General features: G+C 32.7%; 2 protein-coding genes across 2 annotated transcripts; both read right to left on the reverse strand.

The window, feature by feature from the left end:
• Window positions 1–11571: 11571 nt before the first annotated feature.
• On the reverse strand, window positions 11572–14107 carry LOC112499627 (arabinogalactan protein 41-like). The gene is made up of 2 exons (XM_025102936.1): window positions 13864–14107; window positions 11572–11823 (listed from the first exon to the last, which is right to left on the reverse strand). The coding sequence occupies exons 1-2, from the start codon at window positions 13988–13990 to the stop codon at window positions 11723–11725; spliced, it is 228 nt and encodes a 75-aa protein (XP_024958704.1). The 5' UTR covers window positions 13991–14107; the 3' UTR covers window positions 11572–11722.
• A 3005-nt stretch (window positions 14108–17112) lies between these two features.
• On the reverse strand, window positions 17113–17425 carry LOC112499643. Its single transcript, XM_025102955.1, has one exon. The coding sequence runs from the start codon at window positions 17394–17396 to the stop codon at window positions 17148–17150; it is 249 nt and encodes an 82-aa protein (XP_024958723.1). The 5' UTR covers window positions 17397–17425; the 3' UTR covers window positions 17113–17147.
• Between the last annotated feature and the right edge of the window lie 65 nt (window positions 17426–17490).

Genomic DNA, 17490 nt, shown 5'->3' on the forward strand with positions numbered 1-17490 from the left:
ATATATATATATATATATATATATATATACTTGGGATCAAATGAGACCAAAAGTTTTTTTTGAGACCCGTAAGACTAATTCTCAATCCTTGGATTAGAATTACAATCTGAACATTTATAATCACAAAATTGCCTCGAGACTTCTCAATAATCACAAAATTGATATCGTCCAACTTTAAACCATTCGATCATTAGCTTATAAAGTTGATCAATGAACATAAATTGATCCTACGGGTCACACGAAAAACTCTTGTTCTCACGTGAACCCAATATAAAGTTACACTAATAAACAATTGATAAATGCATTCAGATGCAATATAAATGATAAGTCATAATTATACCACATAGCTGATAATTACTGAAATCTCTCTCGCTGTCTAACAAAATACAAAACAACACAAAATTATAACTAAGTGTTAAAGTCTACGATTTTCAAACGAGATATATCGTGTTATATTGCATTATACTTAGCTACGTATGTGTGTGTATATATAAAATAAATTATGAATTTGGTCCTTGTGCGTTTTTATAGAATCGATCTTTAAACTACATTTATTACGTAAAACACTTACCGGTTGCATTTTTTTCCTTATAATTTTGACCATTTTTCCTGTCAGACATCCATTAAAATTGAAGACGAATCTGTCCTTGCGTCATTTTCCTTTATTTGGATATTTAAATAAACAAAACCCTGTTTGTTTCTTTCTCTGTCTCCCTCATTTGAATTTTATTCTTCTTAATCCACAAGTAAATTAATATCATCAACAACAAATTCATCCAAAAAAATATGATACAAAAAATTTAAATCTAAATAAAAACCCTAATAACAAATCTAGGTTTTGTTTTTGACATGAACAGAATAAATTGTTGTTCTCGTCTCCCCTGATGAACCTAGAAGACCTACCACCCCGCAGATAGGAACTAGGATCCCCACATCTTTAAGAAAACACTTGCAAACCATTAGAGGGGAAGGTAGTGCACGGGGTGGCGATCGATCGACGAGAGAAGGGTGGTGCAAGTGGTCGTGATTGATCGACTGTAGCAGGAGATCGATCGTTGAGAGGATAAAGGGTGGTGCAGGTGGTGGCGCGATCAATCAATCTTATAGTTTGTAGAGGTGAGGGTTTTCCGACAAAGAAATGTGAGAGATCAGGGTTTTCCTACAAAAAAAAAAGGGAGGTGAGGGTTCCGACAAAGAGAGACGAGGTGAGGGTTTTTCAGGGATTTTTTTTAAAACGAGAGATAAAAGTGTCATATAATATAACTAAATAACAAATAAAAAGTCATAAATTAAAGAAAATGACAAAAAAAAACATATTTCCTTCTCGTTTAAACAGACTTGATAAGCACATGTTAGGTCAAATGAACAAAACTGTGAACAAATACAGACTTTCAAATATTTAACAACAATAAATGAAGTTTAAGAACCAGTTATGTATGTATGTATGTATGTGTGTATGTATGTATGTATGTATGTGTGTATGTATATATGTATGTGTGTATGTATGTATGTATGTATGTATGTATGTATGTATGTATGTATGTATGTATGTATGTATGTATGTATGTATGTATGTATGTATGTATGTATGTATGNTATGTATGTATGTATGTATGTATGTATGTATGTATGTATGTATGTATGTATGTATGTATGTATGTATGTATGTATGTATGTATGTATGTATGGTTTAAGAAATGGGAAGAGTATGAAGGAAGAATGGGGACAATTATGTGAAGTGGGTTTTAGGGAGCATGAAAACATCATCAAGGAATGGAGACATATGTTTTTATTCAACCCTCAATTAATGGTCCCTTTCATATATCAATAAAATATGTTACTCTTTCTCAAATTTGCTACATTTTTGTTGTAAATTATATTAATTATTAATAAAAAATAAGTTTATAACCACAAGGGTGGTGCCTGATTGGTTTGAGCTTGACTCCAAAGATCAAAAGTACATGTAGGTCCCAAATTTAAATCCAATGAGGAATAAAAATCCTCTTGTGGCCATAGAGGTTCAAATGCGGTGACTCCGGGTTATTTGCAAAACAGATGGTCGTCCTGGGGTTAGTCGGCTCGCATAACGGGTTGGATATCCAGATCAATAAAAAAATGATTTTATCTGATTAAAATATACATAATAATTAACAAAAATATTATTAGTAACCAAATGGTTTTTGGCTTAGTGGTATATGAGCTTCTTTCCTCTTATGAAGTCAGAGGTTTAAACCTCACTAATAATGAAGAGAGTATGTGAATTTATTTGTTGCATTTATCGTATATAAATTATGTTATATACTTTAAAAAAATATACATATTATCAGTATTGTATGTAAAAAATCCGACAAAAATATGAAAGAAAATTTCATTTATTGGGTCAATGATCATCGTCTTTATTTTGTCGATAAGATTTAAAAAAGTCAAAATTAGATGGCATCCATAATTGATTAGTCAAATGTTTATTTTAGTTTTTATTTTATTTTCTTGAATGTTGAATACCGAAAAACATTAAATTTTACTTTAACTTGATTTATATTTTAGATAACGTACTTTTAAAATTTTTATTTTGAATGCGTATGTAAAGTTTTAAATATTTAAGTATATGGGTAACCGATTAAAACATTAAACGGTTATCATGTTAATGTGGCGAGTGATGTAGTATCCAACTCAGTATTATTTGCTGACATGGTTAGTGACATGGATTTTTTTAATCTAAAAATTAGTCTTCAACCGGTTACTTGAGTGCTTAAATGTTTAAAATTTTACATCTTAGGTACCAAAATTAAAGTTTTGAAAGTACGTTACCAAATAGAAATCAAGTTAAAGTACGTTACTTTTTCATGTAATTTGTCCATTAAAAAAAAATCAGCTTATGATTTATGGAAAATAAGCTATATGTACAAATTTTTGATTATGCAGTTTGGTTTATTAAAAAAGTCAGTCTAATGAGAATTTTAGTTTTTCTGTTTCATGACAATTGAATCAAACCGAGCACTTTGCATTCACTCGTACACTTAAACGTGTTGGTATCATATCAAACTTCAGCTTTCAATTTCAACTCAAAATCAATCAAGATTGATTAAAAACAAACGACAACAACTCAGATGTTGTTTGTTTACCTCTTAATGGTTTCATAAAGAGACAACATCTGAATCGTTAAAAGATGAATCTTGTTTGACAAAAAAAAGTCTGTCTCTTAATGGCTCTAAAACTTCTGAATGATTTTGTATTGTGAGTCTCCTTAACCATTCAACGCCCTAATTTTATTGTAAATAATTACCAAATAATTATATTTTATTTTACATTATATCATGAAAGTCTCTTAATCGTTCTGACCACTGGTTGTTTGTTTACCTCTTAGTAGTTCCATTAAGAGGCAATCTTTAAATCGTTAAGAGGTGAATCTTGTTCAGCAAAAAAAAGTCTGTTTCTTAATGACTCTAAAACCCACTGAATGATTTTGTATCTTGAGTCTCCCTTAATTAACACCCTAATTTCATTGAAAATAATTACCAAACAGTTATATTTTATTTTGCATTATATCATGAGTGTCTCTTAATTATTCTGATCATTTAATCATTTTGCACCAAAACTATTTAGCATCTGTCAAACAAACCTCCAATATACTTCACGTAAAATGGGATCTGAAGTAGAATCTATACGAACGTTTTATGTATTTATTTAAAAATAGAAAATCAATTAAAATTTTAAAATAACGAAAAACCAAATATAGTCGTTGTATAAATCATAATTTTCGATCGGATCATGTTTCATGCTTCAAGAAATAGCTTAGCCATAGACGCCAAGCCAGCCGCAAAAATTTGTGGTCCATTGTAGCCAGCCAGCCAGCTGTTCTTTATTGCTTCATTTCGTCGTGCTGACGACGTCGTATCTGATAAAGTCCAAATAACTTAATAACATAATAGACCCTACTCTTTCTATTTATTACACTTTTGTCACAAGTATTCAATTTTTATTCACCATGCTATGAATATGTTTCAATTTCTATAATGACCCCCTGAACTTTCATTTATTACAATCTTACACTTGAAAAAAGGATCAAATTAGTATTCTTTTGTGTACATGTTTCAAATAGGGAAAATTGCACCAAAATGGAAGCAACTTTTACCTAATTCCTATTTTGGGAAATCAACTTTCAAAATCGTCATTTTGGGGAACCAACTTGCACTTGATTCTTATTTTGGGGAACCAACTTTCAAAATCGTCATTTTGGAGAACCAACTTGCAACTGATTCCTATTTTGGGGAACCAACTTGCAAAATAATTATAGAAAAATAACTAAAATTCGTTTTTTCAAAAGTTAATACAATAAAATCTATTTTTCATTTCAAATCTCATTTTTTTAATTCAGATATCAAATTGATCATTTAAAAAAAATTCAAATTGCCACAATAAAAATTGTTTTTTACTAAAGCAAAAAAAATCAATTTAATAGAAAAAATTAATTGATGCAATAAAATAAATATTAAATATCACATTCAAGATGTTTATATCTAACCAATTGCATCAATTAGTTTTTTTTATTAAATTAATTTTTTTGCATTAGTAAAAAGCAATTTTTATTGTGATAATTTGGATTTTTTTCTAAATGTTCAATTTGATATCTGAATTAAAAAAACGAGATTTGAAATAAAAAATAAATTTTATTGTATTAATTTTTGGAAAAAACGGATTTTAGTTAATTTTCTATAATTATTTTGCAAGTTGGTTCCCCAAAATAAGAATCAGGTGCAAGTTGGTTACATAAAATGACGATTTTGAAAGTTGGTTCCCCAAAATAGAAATCAGATGCAAGTTGGTTCCCCAAAATAGGAATCAGGTGTAAGTTGGTTCCCCAAAATAACGATTTTGAAAGTTGGTTCCCCAAAATAAAAATTAGGTGAAAGTTGGTTCCATTTTGTTGCAATTTTCCCTTTCAAATATGTACCATTCATATATGTTTAAAATGAATGGAAGTAAGATCTAAAAATATGATAATGTATATTTAGATTGTAAATAAATACTGATATGTTTATTTGATTACACTGTCCGATATGTATTTTTACATATGTAGAAATCAGTATAGATATAGCCTAAATCTGTTAAAATATTACATTTGAATTTTCTTAAATAAGCAGATATAGACTATGATAAATACATATTCTGTCAAGCATTAACTATCCTTGAGGAAGCGGACGAAAGCTAAATATATGATTTCTGAAAATGGCAAATTGCATGAAAAAGTAACGTAATATAATTTGATTCTTATATTGGGTAACGTACTTTCAAAACTTCTATTTTGGTACCTAGATGTAAAGTTTTAAACATTTAAGTATTCGGGTAACCGATAGAAGCATTTACCGGTTATCTTGCTGATGTGGCGAATGATGTGATATCCAACTTAATATTATTGCTGATGTGGTTAATGACATGGATTCTTTAATCTAAAATTAATTAATTTTTAATCTAAAATTAGTCTTCAACTGGTTACTCGGATACTTAAATATTTAAAATTTTACATCTTAGATACCAAAATGGAAGTTTTGAAAGTACGTTACCCAAAATAAGAATCAAGTTAAAGTACATTACTTTCTAATACAATTTGCCCTTCTTAAAATCAGAATAGTTATATCTAAAAAAACATTTTGCAACAAAATTAACTTTGGAGGGTAAAGATACAATCACATCAGTATAACTAAATCAGTAATAATGTATACGACTGCCTGATTATAGATCTGATTAACATATTTAGTTTTTCAATGGTGTATTTGATATATAGATCTGACTGGATAGGACTTAAGAGAACTGGATGGAAAAAACGAACATGAGCTGTCTTAGAACATCTCCAACAACTATGCTATTTTGGAAAATTCTGGGATTCGTAAAAAGTTTGCTGCAACAACTGTACGAAACTCTTATCTAAGATAAAGGGAAAAAGAAGAAGAAAATACTGCATATCCAATAAAACTATTTTTAATGAAATAAAAAAAGAAATGCATTTTTATTCCAAGAATACCCTCCTTCCTTTCTAAACACCACTTCATATTTGCTTCGACAAATCCGAGAGAGTTTATAAATGGCAAGATTGACCCACATACTTTTAATTTTAGTCAAATTAGACCCTCAAGTTTATTTTATTTACAAATATGCACTATAAATGAAAGTTCTTTCTATTTGGTAATGGAATGGGTGTTGCAGTGTACCTCACCACCCTAATTGGACCAAAATCTTTCACAATAACTCTAAAGTGTCACTTTCATCCTCTTTCACTTTTTTGTCTTCTATAAAAAGGTTTAAATATAAATTATATATATATAGAGAGAGAGAGAGAGAGGGATGTTATTCTACACCCTTTGTCATTCCTACACCCTATACAACCTTCATCTCAACCATTCAATTTTTGATCAATTAATTGTTTCCTAATATAAAGTATTAATCATAATTAATAAACTCTATTCATATTCCATAAATATTCAAATCATAATAAATGAACTCCAATCATTTCTATAAATATCTTAATTAATTAGATTGCAAAGGTTGTACAAATGCACAAGGTTGTAAAAGAAATATACCATATATATATATATATATATATATATATATTTACTATTATAAAAAAGTAAAATAGAAATGACATTGAAAATGTGCAAAACAATAAACGGATGAAACTTGTTACAAATAATAGACTTTGTTATTTCCCATCCAGTCAAGATAGGTCATAAGTAGTACTCTTTTAACTATTTTCTATCAAATCAAAATCACACTCTAATTTATTCTCTATGACAAATCTGATTCATCAACGTTTTAAATGCTTTCCATGCCTTCCTCAACCAAAATTACAATAAGATTTATTTACCTTCATTATTAAAATAAATTACATTACATGAAAAAGTAATCTACTTTAACTTCATTCTTATTTTGGTTAACGTATTTTTAAAACTTTCATTTTGGTGCTCAAGATGTAAAGTTTTAAATATTTAAGTACCCGGGTAACTGGTTGAAGACTAATTTTAGATTAAAAAAATTCATGTCACTAATCACGTCAGCAAATAATACTGAGTTGCATACCAAATCACTCGTCACATCGGCACATGGACGGACGTATTATAGGGCATACTGTGGCACGTGCCACATTATTCCTTCGTCGAAGGGTAAAAAAATTTAGGTTCGTAAAATGTACAACCGTATTTAATTTGTTGTATGCCACCGTATGTATTTTGAAATTACAATGCGAACAAGTTTTATTTGATAGAGTTGGTTTGCAAGGCTTTTATTCCACCCCCGACTCAAGTTCGAATCATGTTAGTGTCATTTCTTAAATGGTATCACCATTTGGAAAAAAAATTCTGTATATTTGTGTCTTATAGTCAAATGACATCACTGTTTGAAAATTTTTCCCTATATTTTTTTTTTCTTATAGTCAAATGGTGCCATCATTTGAAAAAAATTATGGGTCCGTCCCTGCGTCATTATGATAACCATTAATGCTTTAACAAGTTACCCGGATATTTAAATGTTTAAAACATTACATCTTAAAATACTAAAATGAAAGTTTTGAAAGTATGTTACCAAAAATAGAAATTAAGTTAAAGTACATTACTTTTTCATACAATTTTTATATTTTTACAACAAAATATGTCTTATTTATGGTGCTTTGATTGAAATCCATGTGAATAATGACCATTTTGATGCTGTCCATGAACGTAGCTTTTGGGGAAAAAAAAAAGGTTAATGGAGAGATTGACTATTTTACTCCCTGCCAGAACTTTTGGAAAATTTCGTAAAAGAATGGTTAGTTTGAGAATTAAGGGTCGTTTATCAAATACTTATCCCGTAAATGTTTATTGATAAAATTTAACATTATCATTTATTTATCGGGTAAGATTTTTGTCCACAAAAACGGTATCGTATGCAACAATTTACCCGGTAAACTTTTACCATGGTAAGAGTTGTCCCCCTCACTTACCGGGTAAGACTCTTGGTCCTTCTCTCGCTCTTACCAGGTAAGATTATTGGTCCTTACCATATTTATCCGGTAAGGTAATGTGACTTGGTGTTCGCTTACCCGAGTAAACGTCGGGTAAACAGCCCCTTAGCTTGAAAACATGGCTAAAAAGTGAATGGGGATGGAGAAATTGCTATTTTAGTCCATTTCCCGTTACACTTACGAAACAAAAGAAATATATATTTCCTCTCTCGATTTATCAATAGATTAGTAAAAAAAGTCGCTTAGGGTCGAAAGAACCATTTTGTCCGATTCAAGTCAAGACGCGAGCTTATTCGATATTGTTGTTTACTCTGATCCGATCCAAGGGTTTTTCACCAACGCATAGGTGGTCTGAAATTTCAGCAAGTACAAATATTTATCTGTTTAAAAGAAAGTCTACTACTTAATTGCTCAAAATATGAAAGTCTACGGAGGTTTCTAAACATTTCCCTACTTTAAAGTCGCTCTTCCCATCAATAGTAAGTTACAAGTAATTTTAGGGTCAAAATGACCATTTTGTTCGGTTTATGTAAGTTTATGTAAGTTTATGTATTTTTTTGTTCAAAAAATTTGAAACATTTCGGGGTCATTTACCTAAATATTTATCTGTAAAAGTCAACACTCTCACTTACCTTACCGGGTAAGATTCTACTCCATCAAACCAACATCATTTGCAACGATTTATTCACTAAGCAATAACCGGGTAAAATCCATCACCCTTACTTACCGGGTAAGAACGACGACAATGATAAGACTTTCGGTCCTTGCCATCGTTCTTACCAAGTAAGATTCTCGATCATTACCATACTCATTTGTAAGGTAAATGACCCGGTAAACCATCACCAGATAAGTTTTTGGTAACCGACCCTTTATAGGATCATCTTTACATATTTTTAAACTTTAAAACATTTTTTATACGAGGAAATAATTTAAAGATATAACACATAGTGGAAGGTGTTGTGTGTGTTTTTGTAAAGAGGGGGGGGGGGGGCATTGGGAAGGGCTAGAGGATGGTCCCCACCCCAGCAGAAGGAGGTCAGCCCCCCAAGAACCAGCTCAGCCAACCACGGGTGCGGGTCCAGCCCCCTGCGCATCTTCACTTGTGGTTTCAGATGTTGGCAGACAGACACACCGCCTACTTTTTTTTTGTGGTTTGTACGGTACAACCACACAATGCACTGCAACTTGCATATTTATGGTACTTCCACAGTTACACTTGCTCATGGTAGGTGTGGGTGCACCCCTATAAAGATTTGGTTCCAACCCCCTTTAGATCTTTCAATTTAACAAAATATTTACATTTTTACTTATATTATAAAGGGAAATTGATCGAAATATCATTAGTCATTACTCTCCTGATTTACCCAAATATCATTGTCCTCGCAAGTGGTGCCTCACACACTTATGGATCTAGTTAAAAGACAAAAAATCATATTCAACCTAGGTCTACAATTGTGACAACAAGGTCTGCAATTGTTAAAGTTTTAAACATTTAAGTATCCGGGTAACTGGTTGAAGCATTAACTGGTTACCATGCTAATGTGACGAGTGATGTGGTATCCAACTCAGTATTATTTGCTATTCAATCCAATATCATCCCATCACTCGTCACATCAGTATAATAATAGGTTAATGCTTCAACCGGTTACTCTGGTATTTAAATGTTTAAAACCTTACATCTTAGGTACCATAATGTAAGTTTTAAAAGTACGTTAATTTTTCATGCAATTTTCCCATACATATATTAGTATTATCTGTCGGTCTCTATTTATATGATGCAAATAAAAAAAAGGAGCAAAGAAAATCTTTTTGTCCCTACTCAAACGAGAGTGATGGGGTTAAATGAAAAATCTTTGTTTTTGGTTTTTCATACAGATATATTCTCCTTTACCAGACAACAATGGACCATTTAAATTATACATACACACACACACATACATATATATATATATATATATATATGTATGGACCCATAATAATAATATCTCAAGAAAAAGTGTGGCCTTGAGGGAGGGGTATTAATGTCAAAACACTAAGGATCTGCTTACGAATGGTATGGAGAAAGATGATGTAATAATATGAATGTGTTATACTAATATACATTGGTTTATACATGTAATCAGTTTAAATCCCTAAAATACCCTCACGCAATAACGACATTATTAAAAATGTTATGCAGTCGTTAATATCTTCTAATGATTGTAATAGACTTAATGAGGCAAAAAGTTTCTCTTCATGTTGATTTTACACTGCAAAGTGAAAAAAAAAAATACTACTTAGGCTCAGTTCATATGAGAAACACTAAAAAAAACTGAAAACCGTAATAGCTTATATATATATATATATATATATATATATAGTATTGATCATAATTAATGAACTTTAGTCATCTTTCATAAATATTAAAATCATAATAAATGAACTCTCATCATTTTTATAAATATCTCAATTAATTAGGTTGCATTAGTTGTACAAATGGATATGGTTACATTTGAAATATACCATATATATATATATATATATATATATATATATATATATATATACTACTATAAAAATATATATTCCTTTATACATTTTCTGATTCTAGCCAACATGGTTTCAATCAAACCCCATTGGGCCTATTGAGTACAAATTAGGCTGTCTCTAACTAAGCCCAATATTTATGTAAGAAGTCTCATCGTTTGGTTGGTTTTTCATGGATTAATTCGTCTGTATAGATTGGAAATGCTTTTATTTGAGAGGGTTTTTTTTATAGAGGAAATGAGCATGTTTTCCAATTCGGAGGGATAGGTTTGGAAAAAACTTGGCTTTCAACATAAAGCTTTCCCTGGAAGTTTACTAAATAAATAATTTCTATATCATTAAGTCATTACCAAAGAATCATGTATAGCTTACCGAATAAGCTGTGAGTCTCGTTAAGCTCATTAAGCCGGTAAACAAAAGCCCTCAATTTTCACCCACGACGTTCTTTGAATTACATAATGCAAGACACTCACCCACTTCTCATCTTGAGGCTTGAACTGTTGACCTCTAGAAAAATTGAACTCTATCAGTAACACATGTATCGCTGGTTGGGTAATGTCCGCTAATATTTGCCTCGAGTTCACATGGATGGATTTTGTAAACAAAAGATAACGAAACAATCAAACTTATATGAATCTAAGCATTATGTTCAAATGTCGATACATCTCCGAATAGAATCTAACCACAAATGTTGCTACGATTTCACAGTTTTTCCAAGTTTCCGTCAAGGGCAAGTCCTTGCTAACTACCATTTTCAACACAAAGACCCAAATCAATTCGGCGCCGAGAATCCATTTTGTGAAAATTGCAAAGATTTCCATTCAAGTAAACTGATTTTACAAGATAAGATATGCAAAAAATAACTCCCTCCGTCCCAGAATAAATGTCCACTTTCCCATTCTATCCTTAACTATGAGATGGAGAAAATTTTCTCTCTATTATTAAGGGCAAAAGCGTCATTTAGTTTATCAAAAAGTGTAATAATTAGACATTCCTAAAACTATGTGTCATTTTCATTGCGGGCATCTGTTTTGGGACAAAGAAAGTATAAAGAAAGACTAGAAACCAAGCAACCAGTTTCAAACAAAATGCAGCAGGCAGTCAATAACAACTAGTTAACACCAATCTCATAATTCATTACTAACATACAATAAAACAATTAGATTATTACCATAATACCCTTATAGCTGCAAATGAAATGTTGAGTCAACTGAGGTCAACAGGGGTATCCAGGGTATGGATGATGTATGTGAGCACCAAAGCCAGCAGCATCAGCAAATATGCTATCCCCTGGTCAATTGATGTTCCTGAAAGCATATGATATCTTTGGGTCAAAACTTAGGTGAATCCCAAAATATATGTACAGACAAAGTGAAACAAGCAAAACCAGTGTAAGATCCCACATCGGTTGGGGAGGGGCACTAACATTTTCTTATAAAGAACTTATACCAGACACATTTTTAAAACCATGAGTCCAGATGTGTGGACTACGTGGATAATATCTGGTACAGTTAGCCTGAGATGTTACAGATGGTATAGGAGCAGGGAACCGGACTGGTGTGCCACCGAGGATGCTGGGTTCCAGAGGAGGGGGTGGATTATGAGATCCCACACCGATTGGGGATGGAACTAAGGTTGTCTTATAAGGGACTAGATAACTCCTCTAGCAAACACGTTTTAAAACGGTGAGTCCAGGAGTGTAGACAAAGCGGACAATATCTAGTACGGTTGGTCTAGGATGTATCCAGATAAATCGAAAACCAAGAATTCGTCCAAGAAAAAGAATTCCCAATTAGATTGTACATTGTCGATGCAAATTGCAAGAATGCTTTAGATACCGAGGGTTATTTATCTTTAACCTTTTGTTTCAAGAAATCTAAAGTTTACCACTCGTGTATGCCATCAACGATTCAGGGACATGGTTGTATCTACTAGAATATGTGGAATCCCATTAGATTTTGTTAAGAGTCCAATATTGGCTAAACTTGGACTCTCTACTTCACTATATGTTGGAACCTCCACTATCTCCTCAAGGGCTCGTTTGGAGAGTAATTTGATAGGATTCCATTTATTCTCACATGATATCAGAGCTAAGGTCTTCCATTCTCTCCTCAATGGCTTGGTTGGAGAGGATTCCACATATTCTCACATGACATCAGAGCCAAGGTCTACCGGTGGGAGACAGGAGACTGACTCAGACATTTGGGTTCCAGGATTTGACACTCTAGGACATATTTGCCCGTCTAGCCTTTGTTGGAGGGGGCATGTTAGAGTCCTTGGACCTTTCTCTAATATATATTGGAACTTCCCTTCTCTTCTCAAGGCTTGTTTGGAGAGTAATTTGATGAGAATTCCACATATTCTTATGTATTACTATCCAAAAGAACCCTGAGGGTTCCTACATATATATTGGTTTGATGGTTAGTATCTGGTCGATATGGGAATCCAACAACGTCCTTCAAGCATCCAATACAGTACTCTAAGGGGTTGTTTGGTTGGTTTTCCATTAAGTTTTCTATGGATAAAGTTGTTTGTATATATTGGAAAGGTTTTTGTTTGGGAGGAGTTCTTCATAGATGGAAAGAGAGTTTTTTAATTAGGAGGGGAAATTTTTGAAAAAAATTGTATTTCTGCATAAAGCTATCCCTAGAAGCTTACTGAATAAGCCACTTTCAATATCATTAAGCCACTATCAATCAGTCATGTATAGCTGCCCGAATAAGCTGCAAGTCTCATCAAGCTCCTTAAGCTACTAACAAACATACATTTTGGTGCTTTACAGTGTCTAATTAATCCGAGTTTATCGATAACAAAGTTCATACGGTGTTCGTGCCAAATAGGATCAATGTTTAAATAAGTTCGCTTAAAGGATCGAAGGTTGGTAAGCTTTGTATGAAGGTTGTTCGAAGTCAAACATGGTTATCTCATTAAATCAAATCAGAATAAAAAGGATTGAATGAAATTGTCCCCCAAAATCACGATAATGATGGTACATTTCATCATAATTACAGAACATGTATAAGATCCAAACAAAATCCCTAAATTTCTCCAATCTCTGAATCAAAACATTCAATCAATCATCAATGTGGTCCCTAAATCACCGTATAATCAACCTTTTTGGAAGGGAATAGAGGATTTAGAACTAGCAGATACATAAACACTCGATTATCAGTGAACATTCAATAACCACGACCAAAACCTAATTCGTTTCAGTTTTCCCCAATCAAGTTGGATTGAGGCATTACTAATCAAATCAATGAAGCACAGATGAAATCACAAAATCTATCAGCATTTTGCGTGATTCAAACAGAAGATGTAAAAAAAAAAAAATAAGAGTCTGAACTGACCGTCGCTGGTAGGAGCAGGAGCAGGAGCTGGAGCGAAAGGCTGGCCATGAACAGCGGTAGGCAATGTGATGGCGAAAATGAGAACAAAGGCTGAAAGTAAACCGAATGAAACCTTTGATGTCGACATTTATGGCGTTTTGTTTATCTCCGGCGACGTCTCTCGGAGAATAATCTCCGACGATCTAGGTTCAGGTGAGGTGCACACCGCCAGAGGTAGATCGAGAGAGAGAGAGAGAGATCAAAAAGTGGGATCTTGGTTCTTGTTTTTGGTTTGTTAATTAATACTCTAATCATGGTTTTAAACAGTTAAACGCAAGATTAACAATTGATTTGGTTTAATTATTTTGGGGGAATTTGGAAAACTATTACTGATGTTGCTCTAAATTGCATAAATATGCTCCATGTTTACGTTCTTTGAGATATATGCTTAACTTTTATAGCATTTCCAAAAATACCCATCTTGCTCGATAGAAAGTAGGGGTGCTCAAAAACCCGACCAACCCAACTCAACGTTAAATAACTCAACCCGAAGCAACCCGATGTCTAATCGAGTTTTAAAATTTTCAAACCGTAAGTATATTGGGTTGATATTGAGTTACTATTATTTGAACCCAACCTAACCCGATGAACCTGATATCATTTTATTTCTTGGATTTAATATGATTGTTGAGTTTATATTAATATATACATTAGACAATTACACTGTCACGTACGCTCTTCATATATACATATTTTCAGTCTATTCTCCATCTCTATATATATAATTCATTCGTGTATATGTTTAGTAACTGTGAAACATATATATGTAAATTGAGAAAATTAATTGAATGTGATACATGTAAGAAGTATGGATGAGTTGTATTCGATGGTTGATGATGAATAAAAAATTATGAGTAAAGAAATAACATATTCAATGTTAGAAGAATATTTTAATATACCAAAGTATCAACCAGATCAACCCGTACGGTTTGGGTTGGGTTGGCTTGCACTTTGGTTTGGGTTGGGTTGGGTTAAGATTTTTCAAACCGCAAAAAGTGGGTTGGGTTAAGATTTTTCAAACCGCAAGAATTGGGTTGGGTTGTTCAAATGTCTTCAACCCGATCAACCCAACCCATGAGCACCTCTAATAGAAAGTATGCTTAATGTGACCGATGTTCCGAATGGCGTGATGGTGAGGTCAAGTAGTAAGCTTTAGGAGTCATAATGAGACCCTAAACATATATAAATTTGGGCCCTAAAATTTTGAGGGTCCTGTTTAAAATCTCACATTTAACATGCTAAATAACGGTCTTGAACTTTATCGATTTAAACATTAGGGTGATGTTTGTTTTTCAAGATGTGCTGAAGTCTGATTTCACTTCTGATTTATGAGAGATGGTCCTGAAGTCTGAAATCTGGATTAATAAGATTGTTTGTTTTAACTTCTGAAATTTGAATCGGTCAAACTAGTACAAAAAATATAAAAGATTAACAGTTTTTTTTACAAAACTATAAAAGATAAATAATTTTTGCTAACGAATCTCTTCCAACCCCCAAAATATGAACCATGTGATAGATAGCGGATTAGAATTAGGATGTATTAAGTGATACATTTACTACTTCAAATTTCAGAGGATATTTAGAGCTTTTAAGCTCTTATTTTAAAAATAAAACAAACGCTTTTAATACCAAAACGTCTGAACAAATCAGACTTCAGAAGTATGAAGAGGTAATTTTGAAAAAACAAACAGACCAATGTCTTAATCTTTGGCTTATTCATGTTGTCTATGTTCAAAAACAAAACTTACATACATTTATTGAAATAAATAAGTAGAAAAGTAGGAAATTTCTTATAAATGTATTTTTGTTCGGCATTATCAGGTTGGGTTGATTTAGACATAAACCTTCGTTCGATCTAATTATCTCGGTCTGTGGATTTACGACCTGATTAGTGTGGGTGTTCATAGTTTCGTTTAGTTAGTAGGGAAATGTGAACCGAACCACATGAGGCAGATACTGGGATATCCGAACCAAAATCGAACCGCGGATCAAACCGAATTGAATAAGGTGGTTACCCGCGGTTCGCTCACGGTTACCGAATTTAAAAAAAAAATATCTTTTGCAATATGAAAAATGGTACCGGAATATAACATTTAAAATAATTACAAAACAACTAAATAAACTAATCAAAGCGACAAATTAAAAATAAGGGGCCGTTTACCCAAATACTTACCCGGTAAGAGCTTACCAGTAGGAGTCAACACTATAATCTATTTTACCAGATAAGATTGTAGTATATTAAAACGGTATCGTATGCAACAATATACCCGGTAAACGCTTACCCGGTTAAGAGTCATCACCATTACTTACCGGGTAAGACTCTTTATCCCTATCATCGCTCTTATCGGGTAAGATTTTCAGCTCTTGTCATGTGCATCAGGTGAGGAAAGTTACCCGATCCACACTTACCGAATACGTATTTAGTAAAGGGCCCCTAATTGCTTAAAAACATCCATTTTTTCAGTTAATGTTGACTCTTTCACAACTTTATACCATCAAATTTAATCATCCACCGTAATTCTTGACACCAAAAAGTAAAATATTTTACTCATTTAACTTCGGTTACATATAAATATTAAATATTATATATACATCATATCCGGTTGGATTTGGATACCCGTGGGTACCTAAAATTCAAAAACGAAACCGACCCGTGAATACTCGGTTTTTTCGGTTTTCGGTTTTTTATTGTCGGATTTTTAGGTTATTTGGATACCCATTGGTACTTTAACTTGATTCATATTTTGGGTAACATACTTTTAAAACTTCCATTTTGGTACCTAACATGCAAAGTTTTAAACATTTAAGTACTCTGGTAACCGGTTGAAGCATTAACCGGTTATCATGCTCATGTGGCGAGTGATGTGGTATCCAACTCAGTATTATTTGCTGACGTAGCTAGTGACATGGATTTTTTTAATCTAAAATTAGTCTCCAACCGGTTACCCAAGTACTTAAATATTTTTCGTATTTACATATCAGTACATATAAAAATCCAAGTGTTTTCCGTTGTTGCTACGTAGGCCACCCACAGTTACCGTTACAGCTACAGCTACAGCAGCTGGCTTAAACATCCACAGTTACAGGAAAAAAAAACACACAGTAGACCACAATAACGACCCATGACACTTTACCGACAACAAGACAAATTAACACCGTTATACGAGATTTCCGACACACCGAAAGATTAAACCGAAAGATTAAACCGAAAGAAACCATTTCAGAAAGTTGATGAAAGATGGAATTCAAGTCCAAAGAAAGGCTCCCATGGCAAACTTCCTCTTTTGGTTCAGATCTCCAATATTAAGTGGGAGTCCATACTCTTTAAGAAGGCAATCAAGCTTCCATTCAGACATCTTTTCATAATCATGTTGTTGGAACCTTGGGTAGTGAAGTGGCATCTGAAACGCACAGATGTTTTTCTTCTGTTCAGATGCTTGATCATGATGCCCAGTCAGTGGTTTCAACACTGTTGCAGAAGCTATTTCACTCATCTCTCTGGATCTCTTTGTTTTCTTTGTTGGATGATGAGTTCAAACTTATGAATACAACCTATATATAGACACCCAGGTGGGAGGTGGGGCGGGT

This window comes from Cynara cardunculus, assembly GCF_001531365.2.
Source record: "Cynara cardunculus var. scolymus isolate 2C chromosome LG 16, CcrdV1, whole genome shotgun sequence".
NCBI classification, from domain to species: Eukaryota; Viridiplantae; Streptophyta; class Magnoliopsida; order Asterales; family Asteraceae; genus Cynara; species Cynara cardunculus.

Excerpts from the sequence above, each read along its gene's own strand:
- LOC112499627 (XM_025102936.1), bottom strand. The coding sequence starts at position 13,990 with ATGTCGACATCAAAGGTTTCATTCGGTTTACTTTCAGCCTTTGTTCTC. Across the intron at positions 11,824-13,863 it reads TCCTGCTCCTACCAGCGACG|GAACATCAATTGACCAGGGG; the intron begins GTCAGTTCAGAC and ends ATATGCTTTCAG.
- LOC112499643 (XM_025102955.1), bottom strand. The coding sequence starts at position 17,396 with ATGAGTGAAATAGCTTCTGCAACAGTGTTGAAACCACTGACTGGGCAT.